This window comes from Botryllus schlosseri, chromosome 4 (assembly GCF_051294905.1).
Source record: "Botryllus schlosseri isolate E-star chromosome 4, Bs_hap1, whole genome shotgun sequence".
Classification (NCBI taxonomy): Eukaryota; Metazoa; Chordata; class Ascidiacea; order Stolidobranchia; family Styelidae; genus Botryllus; species Botryllus schlosseri.
In genome coordinates this window covers 23,793,826-23,807,907 of record NC_137239.1, presented here as the reverse complement: position 1 = coordinate 23,807,907, position 14,082 = coordinate 23,793,826, and the positions used below count along the sequence as shown (strand labels likewise).

Sequence of the window (14,082 nt, the reverse complement as noted above, 5' to 3'; positions counted from 1 at the left end):
CTCCGTCAAAGTCATGATTTCACCAAAAGGCATAAAGTATGAATGAGTTCCTTCGACCATATCTTACGGATTGTAGTACCAGTCCAGCAGCTGTGAGCCGTCGGTAATGTATTGTAAGTGAGCCGATGCTGTCGCTAAGCTCGAATTATCGAACGCGTGATTGCATTGTCATTACGACGTGATGTAAGTTCTATAAACAGCCGCTTCTTTACATCACAGATAACGAGTCGTCTCTAACATGAGGTATTAAAGTATTCAATATCTTTCCACTATCACGCTTCTTCAAATTCGTTTGCTTACGATGCCGCGGCAATTATAATAATTTTTGCTAATGAGTTTTATACTATCCAATTCAGAACGTGCTTTCAGAATATGATACCTGAAAGCAAAAACAAACGGCAGTAAGTCCATTAAATTAGACAGTTGGCGAATATTTATAAACGGTACTTCCCAGCCCTCTCATGCATTTCCAAGGAAGGGCGAAACAGTGCAATTCTTTCGCTTTCGCAAACACTTTCGATTCAAATATTTTATGCAATCAGCTGTGGTATATGCAATCCTGCTCCTGGACTGATCAGCTATAAGAATCTTTGACAGCTACGCTAGTAATCCGACAACAAATGCAACACTTTTCAACTGAGCGTACAGACCGATGATGTATATATCCTTGGCATTCAATCTTCTTATCGTAAAATAAATCACGTTACGTTCCGAAGGAATCGGCGAAGAAATGAATGATTATAGGTGATTTCCGGTTTTATTGCAGCTATTTCCTTAGCAGCGGCTTACTCAAATAGCCGTCACGAAACAGGTGGATTGTAGTGGGTACTGACGTATACTAGGGGTACCATATGTCCTTGCTTCGCCCAAATGTCCTTCTTTTTGACAATTTGTCCTCATTTTTCGCCTAAAATGCCCCAAAAGACAACGAAAGACGTTAAATTTTGGCCTAAAAGACAGACGACGTGTTACGCGGGAGTCCAATCAGAAAAATGTCTTTTTTGAGTCAACACTGATAAGTTGAAAGAGGGAATTTCGGGAGTTACAATTTTATTTTAGTCAAAACAACAAGATTTCTAGTAAATATTGCAAAATCAGCCGTAAACTAACTTATCTGATTTCAAGAAAGTGTCTTCTTTTCCTGATTCCAAAATATGGCAACCCAACGATTGAAATTTCTATATCCCTTTAACTGCAATATATTAACTATTTAGCTAAAATCCCCCGAAACAATCCAGTCGATATGAGGGCGGTTACACGAAGCAATATTGTTGGTTTTTACGCGAAGTAATAATAATAATCTGTTTCACAACACTCAGGGACTTCATAAATCCCCGATGAAGTCACGAAATTGCTCGCAAGTTTGGTAGTTTTAACCAAACCAAATTATGAGATGTGCGCGGACATCCTGATGATTAACAATAGTCAAAATATGTTTTGACCATCCACTTAACTGCGGTTTGATTAACGACTATACTAGCGCTATATTTCGACACCCCAAATACCTTCCACGTGTTATTCGCTCATGGTCACAGTCATGCTAATTAGTGTTGTCTACAGGCATATAATTAATTGATTATGGTAGGTTCATATCTATTATCTTGAGAGGTATAAGTAGCATATTCAGGAACTAAGGTATTATGTACACTAGCACTGCAAGTATTGGCTGTAATTAATGAGTAATTAGTGGCTGCGAGTGGCCCGTCAATGCTTCATGTTGTTCGATATTTCCACGCCTTCCATGACAATCCTAGTATAACTGAAATACATCTCACAATATCTGCAGAAAGACAGATAAGATATATTTAAGATGGATATGTGCTTTGTTTACAGCTCAGGACAGTTTCCATCCACATATAAAACTCTCAATTGCAACACGGTGCAGTTGTGTACGCACAGTAAAGATGTATATTATATATCTATCCTGTTTTCCTCACTACACATCCACGCCTCGTTCAGCACCATTTCATTTTTACATCTTATATCTGCGTTGTTATATTGTCGTCCCGTTGCAATATTGGAACATGATAAATTAATAAAGGAAGAAAATATGCTGTAAAATGCCACCAAATGTTCTACATAACTTCTACTACAATGCATACCAATTTTTCAGTCACCATGGATATATATTCATTCGGAATGCAATCGCAGCCAAAGTTCAAAGATCACTATCATTGAAATGCACCAGAACAAATAGGGTAGATAAACGGATGCCTGAGATGCCTTTCATGTAAGAAACAGTCCATTGTCTGACGAGATTTCACCGTTTCCTCAGTAAGTTAACCGCCCTGTTGTATGAAAATATAAATTTGGTGGAAAATCCACAACATGTCGATGAGGGGCATATACTTACGGCAGTGATTGCTGAAATCCATGCAACAATCCCCACGACTCACGCAATAAAGGTCACATTGACACGGACGCCCTTCCTTATAATCGCAATGGTGACGACAAGATGGTGCTGATAAGAGATTCAAGGATTCGGATCAGAAGTCGCATTACGAATATCTTAGAGCTGGATGGATATAGAATTTGGACCGGGACTGTCGTAACGGTGATCCCACCATACCCTTATCATAGCTCACATCATATTTTAGTTACCGTGAAGTCCTGGAGCAAGACTAACCCTTGCTCTTCTTTGTTTGTGGTATTCATGGTGTTTGTTGACTACTATGGTCATTAGGGTTGTCCATAATTTGGAAAATCTTACGAATCCTACGTTGCAATGTCTTATTCTATAGATTATTGATAAAAACCGACACTGAGCCTGAAAGAAGCTCACAGGAAGGCCGTTAAGATTTCGTGCAAAGCGTTTGAAAGTAGCTGCTGAAGAATGGGCGTGCTACCGACCATAGAACGGCAAGAAGACTAGCAATCACGAAACCACGGTTCTTGATTGGCTAATCGGCTATGCTTCAATGACCACAACAGCAGCAGCTTGCTGTGTAGGTGATCAAGGAGTCTGCTACCGGCGGCGATTCTGAAAGCGCACTGTATGTAGGTTGATAGATAATGATTTAGGATTGATTCAGGGTATGTTGAGGTACGAAATACATGATGAACAACAATAGCTGCTTCACAAAAACGTCTAAAGCGTGACCGCTTTATTGTGAAGGAAACCGCCGTAGCCTATATGTCTTGTTTTCAACGAGGGGAAGCATAGGCGCTTATGCAAATAGCGACGGATTCCTAGTTTCAGAAAGGCTATATCATTATTGAATACAAAGATAAAGCTTAACAATGACGCTACAATTTGTGTGATCTTATTGGGCTCATGTTGTAGTACATAATTGAAGTTTTGAATGCTCTAGGGATCGGCTGAATCAAACGTCGCTAAGGCTTGGCACTTGTCAGATGTTTACAGCAAATTGAATTCACTTGTAAGTGTTTTCAAAGTCCCTAATGATGCCACAGAAACGATGTTTAAATGCAAGTACAGACTATGCTTGATATGATGTACAAACTATGCTGGATGCTATGCACTATGCAGCATTGTCTGTGCCTACTTTTACACCCCCTTTCTGCGCGATATTAAGAACTTTGACATATGATGTCCAGCATAGTATGTGCTTACTTTTACACCTCTTTTCTGCGTCATCATCAAGGACTTTGACAACACTTGCAAGTAAATACATTTTGATGCAAGCATCTGACAAGCGCCAAGCATAACCCGCTGATTCAGCCGATCATTAGAGCTTTCGAAACTCCAACTATGTGGTACAACCTGAGCCCAATAAGATCACACAAATTATAGTGTCATTGTTAAGATTTATCTTTGTATTCAATAATGATATATTCTTTCTGAAACTAGGAATTCGTCGCTACTTGCATAAGCGCCTATGCTTTCTCTCGTTGAAAACCAGGCATATAGGCTACGGCGATTCCCTTCACAATAAAGCGGCCATGCTTTAGACGTTTTTGTGAAGCAGCTGTTGTTTGTTCATCATGTATTTCGTACCTCAACATACCCTGAATCAATCCTAAATCATTATCTGTCAACCTACATACAATGCGCTTCAGAATCGCCGCCGGTAGCAGACTCCTTGATCACCTTCACAGCAAGCTGCTGCTGTCGTGGTCATTGAAGCATAGCCGATTAGCCAATCAATAGTCGTGGTTTCGTGATTGCTAGACTTCTCGCCGTTCTATGGTCGGTGGCACGCCCGTTCTTCGGCAGCTACTTTCAAACGCTTTGCACGAAATCTTAACGGCGTTCCTGTGAGCTTCTTTCAGGCTCAGTGTCGTTTTTTATCAATAATCTATAGAATAAGACATTGCAACGTAGGATTCGTAAGATTTTCCAAATTTTGGACAACCCTAAATTGGTCATTTACACCAGGCCGATATTTTTCATATTCATTTCGTAACTGCCGACTTATAGCACGGCCAACTTCTAGGCTTTTGGTAAGACACCGCGTACGCGGATGAGGTGGCGAGGAGGAGCCTAGACAAACCTCCAACACTTAGGTATAGGAATTCTGAAGTCGACCTCGGTCGGACTGGAACCCGCAACCCATTGGTGTTGCAACCGCGGATAATACCAATGCTCTATCTCGCCACACAACCCTTGCTCGACCCTATTCCAATCACAACATGCCATTCTGGTCATTAATATCAAGATAGTAATTTCTATTACATAGAAATCGCTGTAAATATGGTGTAAGGCGTGTTTGTTAATATTTTGATTTTGCTTAGAAGCTGGAATGATCGTTAAGAATGAAATAAACTGGTTTGATAAGTCGAAAATCGCTAATGGAAAGAAAATCGGCTTACGTCTGCAAGCTGGTGGTCCCGGAAAAAACTGACCGTTCGCGAAACATTTCGCCGACGATTGCCCGTACATGACGAAGTTTGAGTTGCAAACGTATCGGACTGTATCTCCAAAGAAGTACGTTTTCTTCGGCAAATCCAAAATAACGCCATTAGCAGGGCGCCGCGGCGGGTTGCACTGGATGCCTATATAGGTGCAGATGAATTGATTTGTATGTTTGGATGGATGTTTCTGTTTGTGGTAAGAATGATCCCGATTCATAAGTATCAAACGCAGTGACAATACTTCGACGCCATCAATTACCCGACGAGATATATGGATGAGAATAGTGCGCACGTGCAATTTTGAGGTCTTTATTCGATATCTATTGATATTCCGTCACAAGTGTTATACATATTTCATGGTATGCGCAGCGCATATAGTATGAAATGCTCATATGATCTCTATGTAAATTATGAAACAACAACACGGAAAATACACGGGTTGACAATATATGGAGGGAGATAGTATATTTCTATCGTAGCGCCTGGTGAAAATCTGGCTATCGACACTTGATGGTACACAATTGTTCTTTCAACCCTATTCCAGTACAGGAGAAAGTATAGGAGTCGAATGATTTTTATCACGCACAACTTCTAGTTCTGTCTAGGATATAGGTCCGCGAGAATTGGTGTATTTGATGTATTGGTATATTTGGAATACCGCAGGTAAGATTTTGTACGAAAAAGTGGCGTTCACCTATCCCATGGTGAAAATGGCTAAATACAAGATTTTCGTTTACAGTGTATACTGCGTTTAAGTCAACAAAACTCAACAATAATCTGGTAAACTATTTTCACATCTGCTGTGACGCTATGCATATAACATTGTCTAATTTTCTGATATACCCAGATTTGACATCTCTCGGTAATGATGATGCAAACACGGCTCGAAACAAATCGCGCAGTAGAACGCAGTTGCGTAACTTGAAACGCAGCTGATTAAAGTCGGATCGTATACAGAGGTATTGTCTGCGGCGTGTTTGATGGTGCCACTTGTCACACTCGTCTCTGTGATCTTACCTCCAAATTGACCGGAATAAGTCGCTGCTTCAGTCATTTAGTATCGTCAGACATGGCTAATCACGAATTAATTGCACAGCAGCGGTTGTTGTTTATGACGACGAGGAGATTCGTTTTATCCCAAACGGCACATCAAGTCTCATAACAACGCTTACGTTCGCATTTCGGCAAATTGTCGTCAAATCCTCTCATTCTGCAAGTAGCTCTCGCGATGCCAACCAGGTATCTTCCGCGAAAGCAACTGAACTCCACTTCGGAGCTGTGCGTGTAGTATTCCTTCACGGGGGTTATCACACCACCGGGGATGTCACGCGGTCGTTTGCAGGCCCTCTTCGACGCAACATACGATCCCGGTTTTACGACGGTGGCACCAATACCTATACACAACCATGTGATTAGAAGTTCGTTTTGAGGATGCAATTAGAGTTGCATTTAACACAAGAGGTGTTTTAAAACACTTCATTTGGAACCTGTGAAAACGGTGTTTTGGATAAATGCCATTTCAAGAAAAAATGCCATGTTTAAAACATGTTTGTTATAAATTGATTTTTGCTTCAAATGCAACCCTATGCAATAATGTTTGGGAATGTGGGCTGTAATTTGTACACTTCAGTTTAAATCATTGTCTATATACAATATAACCTCGCTCATATTGAAGTCGTGTGTTATAGGCTATGTGTGTTAACCATGCGAACCACTCTACTTGAAGATGCGACCCCGTCGCATACAACATCTACTATCGTGCGTATGCCATAAAGATAAACGAATCGCAATCCTAACCCTTAGCATGATTTTTTAGATGATTACAGCCACTTAACCGATGTAATGATCGGGCGGGACTGAATTTCCGGTATGGAACTGATTGACGTATATAACTACCAGAGGTGGTCAGTAACGAAGTACTTCTACTTTTTGGAAGTACTCAAGTAGATCTCATCTACTTCTGGTACTTACTCAAGTAGATCTGATTTTCTCTACTTCTACTTCTACTTCCTAATATTTTGTGATCTACTTACTTACTTTTCGCTATTTTCAGTTTGTCAAGTAGAAGTAGTTTAATCCCCCATTACGAAAGATAGCCTGAGGAATTTCGGGGTTGTTTTCACGATATACCAACATTTAATATTCATAAAGTCAAATATAGCCCAAAAATTTTGTTGCGCTTCATGCATAGTAGCAGGGTTGGAATGACTCGAGTCCGACTCGAGTCACGATTTTCTGATGACTCGACTTGACTGGAGTCATTTTCTCTAAATACGGAAATGAGTCGACTCGACTCGAGTCAATCTGTGTATTGACTCGACTTTGACTCGAGTCATTGAGCATGACTCGAACCAAGTCATATGACTAGAGACTCAGATGGCCAAGACCAACATTTCACTGTAATTTCGAAGAATAGTAAAGTAACCACGCTATTGGGATTTCGTCTAGGGTATTGGTACTTGAAATTGCGATCAGAAACTGCTAAAAGTGAGGAAAATCAATGCGAATCATTCAACATCACCAAACAGAGTAACAAAAAGTGGGTTTAGCAAGACTTTAACTGGAAACTGAACAGTCAACACAAAGACTCGGACTTGGACTCGGACTTGACTCGGTGGTGAATTGAAAATGACTCGACTTGACTCGAGTCAAAACTGTAAAAGTTAAATTGACTTGTGACTCGGAGCCTTGTTTACAACGCTGCATAGTAGTGATGGAGTGACAAATATGTTTTCACGAAAGTATCAGTGAATATAATTTAGGTACCGGATTGCTTGGTTCCTCTCACACCGCAATGTCGCCCGTATCAAATATTTCATCACAGTAAATATGGCCCACCATAACGTTTGAAACTAATGTTTCGCAATCTAGCAATTACCTATCATATCGTAATCTAACAGCCCATTACGTGTCTTGATAATCTTGAAAATCCAGCTTTTTTTTTAACGTTACACCTGTTTTAGGAGGTCAATTTCGAAGCTTTATGGACAAAAGACATGAAATATATTTTTCGGTTTTTAGAAGTGGTATTTGTATTTCACTTTCAATTGCGAGTATCATACTTTGAGTTCTAATTACTTTAAGTTCTTTTGTCTGCAGAACATACATGTTGAAGCATAAAAGCAAGTGTAGTAATGCCTCTATTTTCCGAAAATAAAGCTACACTGAATATCACTTTTACGATCCACAATATTTGTTATTGACGTATACTAATCGCGTAAAGTGATGAAACCGTATCCGATACAAGTATTGGTCGTCGCCTAAACTTGGGGCCTTATAATATGGGGTATGGCGCGATGCTATGATATTCTCTAAAAACGGGGTCTTCTAGTAAACAAAGGGTTAGTATCGCATTTTCATATCAATACTATAATTTGCGTCTCATGATGCGAAACAATGCTTATTCTGTCGAAAATTGATACCTCCTTGGATGCCTCAATACGAATCAAGCTGTCTGCACCTGCCGCATAGCTCAATTCGCAGCTTTTTACAGTTCATGCGAACGAATTAAGACTGTTTTCAAAACTACTTACTTACTTCGAGTAGATTTAAAGTCAGTCAATTCTACTTCTACTTCAAGTAGTTTTAGATGGCTTATTGAAGAAGTACTTCTACTCGTACTTGAGTAGATTTTTTCGTCGCTACTTCTACTTCTACTTGAGTAGCTTTCTTGACTACTTTGACCACCTCTGATAACTACCGATTTATATATATATGCAATTGTATATTCCTTCACGCAAAGAACAGATGGAAACACACTCATACAAAACACATATAAGCAAACTCATATGTACAAAGGTATCGATATATGATAGTGCCAGGGTCACCCAGGGCCCTTATACAGAAAGAGTTAGAAAGTGGATGCATGCTCATTGCTCCTTGCTCATTGTTAAAATTCCTTCCTAAAATTACCTGATATTGTCATTACATTTGCCTTACCTTTACGAACTGGGACGTGCCACAAGTCGGCGGATCAGAAATCATAATACGAAATACAGGCTTGATGTAAATGACCATTCGACCACGAACACTAAATCAGCAATAACGATAACCTTTGCAGATGGGTCGTGGCGGAAAGAATTTGCCTTTAATCGAACAGGTCGCGGCGGTCCTGCCTTCCAACTTGAAACCAGGATCGCAGCTCCACGTGACAGTGTCACCGACGCGATACAGTCTTTTCTTCGGTGCGTAGCTTGCGTACGAATGAGAAACAGTTGGCGCGCTGCAACGTGTGATGATTTCTAGATGCAACGAGAAGCAAAGCAATCTTCGTGCTGAGCGATGTCCTGATCAAGGCGAAACGGATTCAGGAGAAACTAGAGTACTGAAGTAGCCTACATGTTTCATACATTGATTTTCGAAATTTTATACAGGAAACAATATGTGTGATATAGTCATATGAATCGACCCGACTCTCGTTAGTTCTGACCAGATTACATTACTGTAGCTTTCATAAATAAAGCCCAACCGATTACCGCTTTGCCGATAATATCAAGTCGATATCAAAATTTGAAAGAAATATCGGCATCGGCCATTAAAGGTAGAAAAATATGGGCAATTTCCGTGACGTCACAACATGGTAGTAGGGAATCATCACAACTATAATCAACAACCACTAGACTACGAATATAGTGGAGGTCGAAGTTGTCATCGTTGGTGACCAAGTAGAAGTAGAAGTAATGTCGTACATTTTGCCCCAAGTACATGTGGAATTAGCGATTTCGATGTAAGCAACAAGATTCAGCATTCTAGGCCCAGTTTAGCTTGACAAATTGTTAAGCAGAATTGGTCTCAAATCATACCCACTCGAGTAAGTTGTGAAAGTATGCAAAACCTACTTGAGTACTATACAAAAGTATAAGTGCTTCGTTACTGACCACGTCCGTGTACAGGTGTACAGATACAGCCATTCTAGTTTATTTCATGTCCAATCATATAGTAAGGATGCAAAGCTGTTCAAATGAAGCACCGAAGTTTTGGAAATGCCAGTTGAATTAGATTATGGTTGCCATATTTTGAGATCCGAAAAAGAGGGCACTTGTCGAATATTATGAAAGCTCCAGCACCGGAAAAGAAAAGCGGGGATTTTGACAAATTTTCGATAGTACTGTGTTGACCAAAAAAATATAAAAAAGGTCATCACTTCGGCTCGACCCCCGAATTACCCGATTTTTCACGATGTTTGCTAAAAAAAAGGTCATCACTTTGACTCGACTACCGATTTACCCTATTTTATTTACTAAACTCTGCCGTTCACTGCGTTGGGGTCGCGTATATGATAGCATATTACTACTTTCTATAGGTAAAGAGTACAAAAGCCCATAAAGGAGGACGTTTAGGCGTCCTCCGAGGACACTTTCAAATTATGAAAAACAGAGGACAAATCCTCTTGCAAGAGGACGTATGGTAACCACAAATTTTTAAAAGTTTGTTGAATATGGGGGGTATTGGTGAAGGTGCTAGTAATCGGTTTTAGCGGTATTGGCTCAAAAGCCCGATATCGGTAAGGCAATAAACATGACCCGACCCATCGTCGATGTTGGGTCGAAGCAATTCTGCTCACTTTCGCATCTCGGAATTGGTGCGTTCCATTTGATTTTCTTTAGGCAAGTGGCTTTGTCTGCACCGACCAATCGATGTCCGGCTTCGCAACGGAACGACACAGTTTGCCCGACTCTATACACATGATTGTCGGCGGAAGGTTTCGGAAAATACACCAAGTTTTCATTTGGAACTGCATCGCACACTTCTGAAATTACGGGAAAGAACAGCATGACGATAAATATTTTTGATTGCCATCAGAATGTATTGTTGCTGGCTCCAAGTCCACTACAAGTCACAATGTTTTATGTGCGATATTTAGGTGTGGAGGGGATCGACCTGCGCATGTGAGCGAATGGGTCCACGAACCATCTTCTTTGCACGTGACTACCTTCGCTCCCAAAACGCGGTATCCGTCTGAGCACGCAATGCGAACCTGCGTTCCTTGATTGTAAGTCATCCTTCCCTTTCCGAGTGCCGGTTTCAAAATAGCGTGATCACTGCTGCCCATGAAGCAGCCATCTGAAAATCGCACAACGGTTATAATAAGCTGAAAATTTCCGTCATGTCAGCAGACTGTTTACAATGTGTAACACTTGTCTTTGAGAATTCATGTATGACTGCAATCATTCATGGGAATATCTGAAGCATATTGATTACTACCATATAATTGTCATATACCAATTCAAACCCTAAATATATGGCAAAAGGGTTGAAACCTCGGAATTCTCGCTAGTAAAAATTTATCCTGAGGAGAAAAACAGATAAATGAAAAGGTTTAGCATTTCATTCGGATCTGGGTACGGCAAAGGAAGGTTGGTATCACGGTTACATCTGCATCAGAAAAATACATCGCACCCCGCCAAGTAGCGAGCACCCCAGGCATACGTCATATGTGCTCACTGCTCACAGCCACAATGAGACGAAATATATTACCGGAACATTCCGGCAACGCGTTCCACTCTCCGTTCTCCAAGCAATATGAGTATTTCGATCCGTACAACTTATAGCGGTCAAAGCAGGTGAACGTGACTTTCGCTCCGACTGGATAACGACCGTTCTTCGGCGGTCTTGGTGCGTAGGACATGGTTGACCAGTCCAACGGCGGTAATATACACCCTGCTGTATATATGATACTTTGTGACGGTAATACCTTGCAGAAGTCATTTTATGTATGGACAAATGGGCATATTGGTAGAGCTGATACCAAGCTGATATATCGATATTATGGTAACTTCAATTCAGCCTCAAAAATTAAAGTCTGGTTTGATCGTTTCATCGATTTTGCACAGATAGCTATACTGCATTTCGTGACGCAGTGTATTTGTATGAGTCATTTTTATAAAGACAACCTGTCTCTGTCCGAGGTCGTATAGATCATTGGTTCTTAACTGGGGTTGGCTGAGACAGTCTCATGGGTTCGCTGGAGGTAAAGACTCACATCAGACTCATAGAGCAAAATTCACAGCGATTTGCAGTAAATATTAATGATAATCCTTTGTGTTGTGTGTATATCCAGTTTTATTGTTTTTCTTTTCTTTTAACACTGTTGTTGATGCACAATTGATTTTATGAACCAGTCTTCTACAGTAATGTATCAGGTGTGTAATGTGAAAGATTACTGTTCTACTGACTATAGGCGAAATTTTGGGGTTCACCGAAGGCTTGAAGATTAGCGCCTGGTTAGTAAAGGCGAAGAACAACTTTCGTATATACTATATAGTATGATCTGAGCGCGGTGATCAGGAAATGCCCAAGAGTTTACGTGGTTTACAAAATCAGGATTCGCATTCATGTATGGTATATGTAAATGTGCATTATACGCGATTCTCTGTGCCGCCAATCTTTTGTAAAGACTTGACGTCACGACGCAAATCATATATTCAATCAGTATTATTCATCCTCGTACGTATCATGTTACCTTGATTAAGGTAAGTTGCGAAGTATATTTGCGCCAACACGCACTTTGGGACTTCGTCGCTCCAGAGATTTCGGCCGAGACACGTGGCGGCTGGAGGTCCAACTCGTTTGTAGCCTGGCTCGCATTTAAAAGATACATTTTGACCGGCCATGTACACCATAGTTATTGCGTCTGTATTTGGAATGGCTATCAGTTGCGGTCGACTGGGGTAATTGCAGTATTCTGAAATTGAGGTATATGCAATATAATTGCACGTTGTGATAGAATTGAACACAAATAGAGGACAGTATGACTAAAATTAGTATGAAAGAACACTATGAAAGAACACGTATGAAAGAACACTAATATTTACTACATTGATACACGAGAATCCAGAATCAATGAAACCTACCCAAACACTTCGGAATTGCGTCCCATTGTCCATTTCCTTTACAGCTGGCGTATTCGGAACCGTATAGCATGAAGCCTTCAGGACAGCCATACCTGATTGTTGCCCCGATCTCATGGATACCGGATGATGACAAGGGGTAGAAGTAACCGACGGTATTTACAACCGGGTCGCTGCAACCGGCGTCTGTGGCAAGCAATATGATATATAATTTGACTTTGGTTTCTTAACTCATATCTAGCGAATTTGCTATGTCACCAACAGAGAGAGTACGTGGACAATGGACATTAACCATAATTCACTCACGGTATATGAATTGAGCGTGCGTCCCGACAGCCAACGCTGCCAATATCACACAAGTAATTCCCATTCCAACAGCAAATGAATATACGTTTTCGTTCGACCTGCTGGGTGCGGTTACGAGTTTTCTCAGCGCATGTTCGATTGCATGAGTATTTATAGGGATCTTCATTGTTTTCCTATATGATGCACTCTAGATCTTGGAGCGGTAATCCCTGCGTGAGATGAATTGAAACAATTAGGCTCTTCATTATTCTCGTAAGGATGGGATTTCGGGGAGTAAGCCGGTATTTTTGTGGGCTATCATAACGTAAGGAGTATTATATGTTGTTTAGCTTGGAAGCGCTCGCTGTTTCGAGCATTTCGCACTGATGCTGTTCCATCAAATATTTTCTGCAATCTACTGAAGGAGGGGACAGGCTCAGTCATCTATTGTGCGATTCATATACTTTAAGTTTAAGTGCATGGATAAAATTAGAGGAGTTTCTTAATGAGGTAGGCCAGATCATTTTAAATTTCGGATTTGTCGACTAGCTTCAAAATAGATTCACCTATTTCCGCAAAGTCAGTATTGTTGAAATAAGCTTATAACATTTACCGCTATATGCATTTGCTAATATCGACACAGCAGTGGCCACAGTTTTACTCTATTACTGCTGTATGATGTCATGCTTTCGTTGCGTCAGGTACTTTTGCTTTCTGGCATTGCTTTCGTTTTGTCGTGTAAAGTTGCGAGTCCGGCCACGATCAGTAGTGGTGCATTATTTCGGCTGCACATTGACATCACACCATGAATAGCGAAATCGTTTCAACGTGCACTGAGACTTGAATATAACTGATAGATCGTATAAACTTAATATGAAAATGTTTCCCACATTGCGAATTGCTGTAAGGCCGTGTCGGTTTGGATGGTCATCGAATCATGGATTACTTTCAGCGAACTTAGCATAGAACTTATATCGAAAATCCTATACCATGCACTTGCATATGCTTTGGTTTCGGATTGTGATTCGGATTGGAAAGGAAAGGACGCAGTTTATTTTTGTCCTTGATGTTTTTTGCGGCATATACACTGACTCATGATAAGCACAAGTATATGCATTACTTCATGTATACC

General features: G+C 40.6%; 1 protein-coding gene across 1 annotated transcript in view; it reads right to left on the bottom strand.

The window, feature by feature from the left end:
• LOC145438019 (complement receptor type 2-like) overlaps positions 1-13,152 on the bottom strand; it is a 57,066-nt gene extending 43,914 nt beyond the window's left edge. Inside the window, exons 1-11 of the mRNA XM_080315382.1 lie at positions 12,972-13,152; positions 12,669-12,851; positions 12,278-12,499; positions 11,293-11,478; positions 10,696-10,878; positions 10,379-10,564; positions 8,868-9,056; positions 5,988-6,209; positions 4,774-4,956; positions 2,354-2,461; positions 1,776-1,780 (exon numbers count right to left, since the gene is read on the bottom strand). Of these exons, the coding sequence (XP_080171508.1) occupies positions 1,776-1,780; positions 2,354-2,461; positions 4,774-4,956; positions 5,988-6,209; positions 8,868-9,056; positions 10,379-10,564; positions 10,696-10,878; positions 11,293-11,478; positions 12,278-12,499; positions 12,669-12,851; positions 12,972-13,137 (1,833 nt within the window). The 5' untranslated portion in view covers positions 13,138-13,152. The remainder of the gene's footprint in view (positions 1-1,775; positions 1,781-2,353; positions 2,462-4,773; positions 4,957-5,987; positions 6,210-8,867; positions 9,057-10,378; positions 10,565-10,695; positions 10,879-11,292; positions 11,479-12,277; positions 12,500-12,668; positions 12,852-12,971) is intronic.
• Positions 13,153-14,082: the final 930 nt, after the last annotated feature.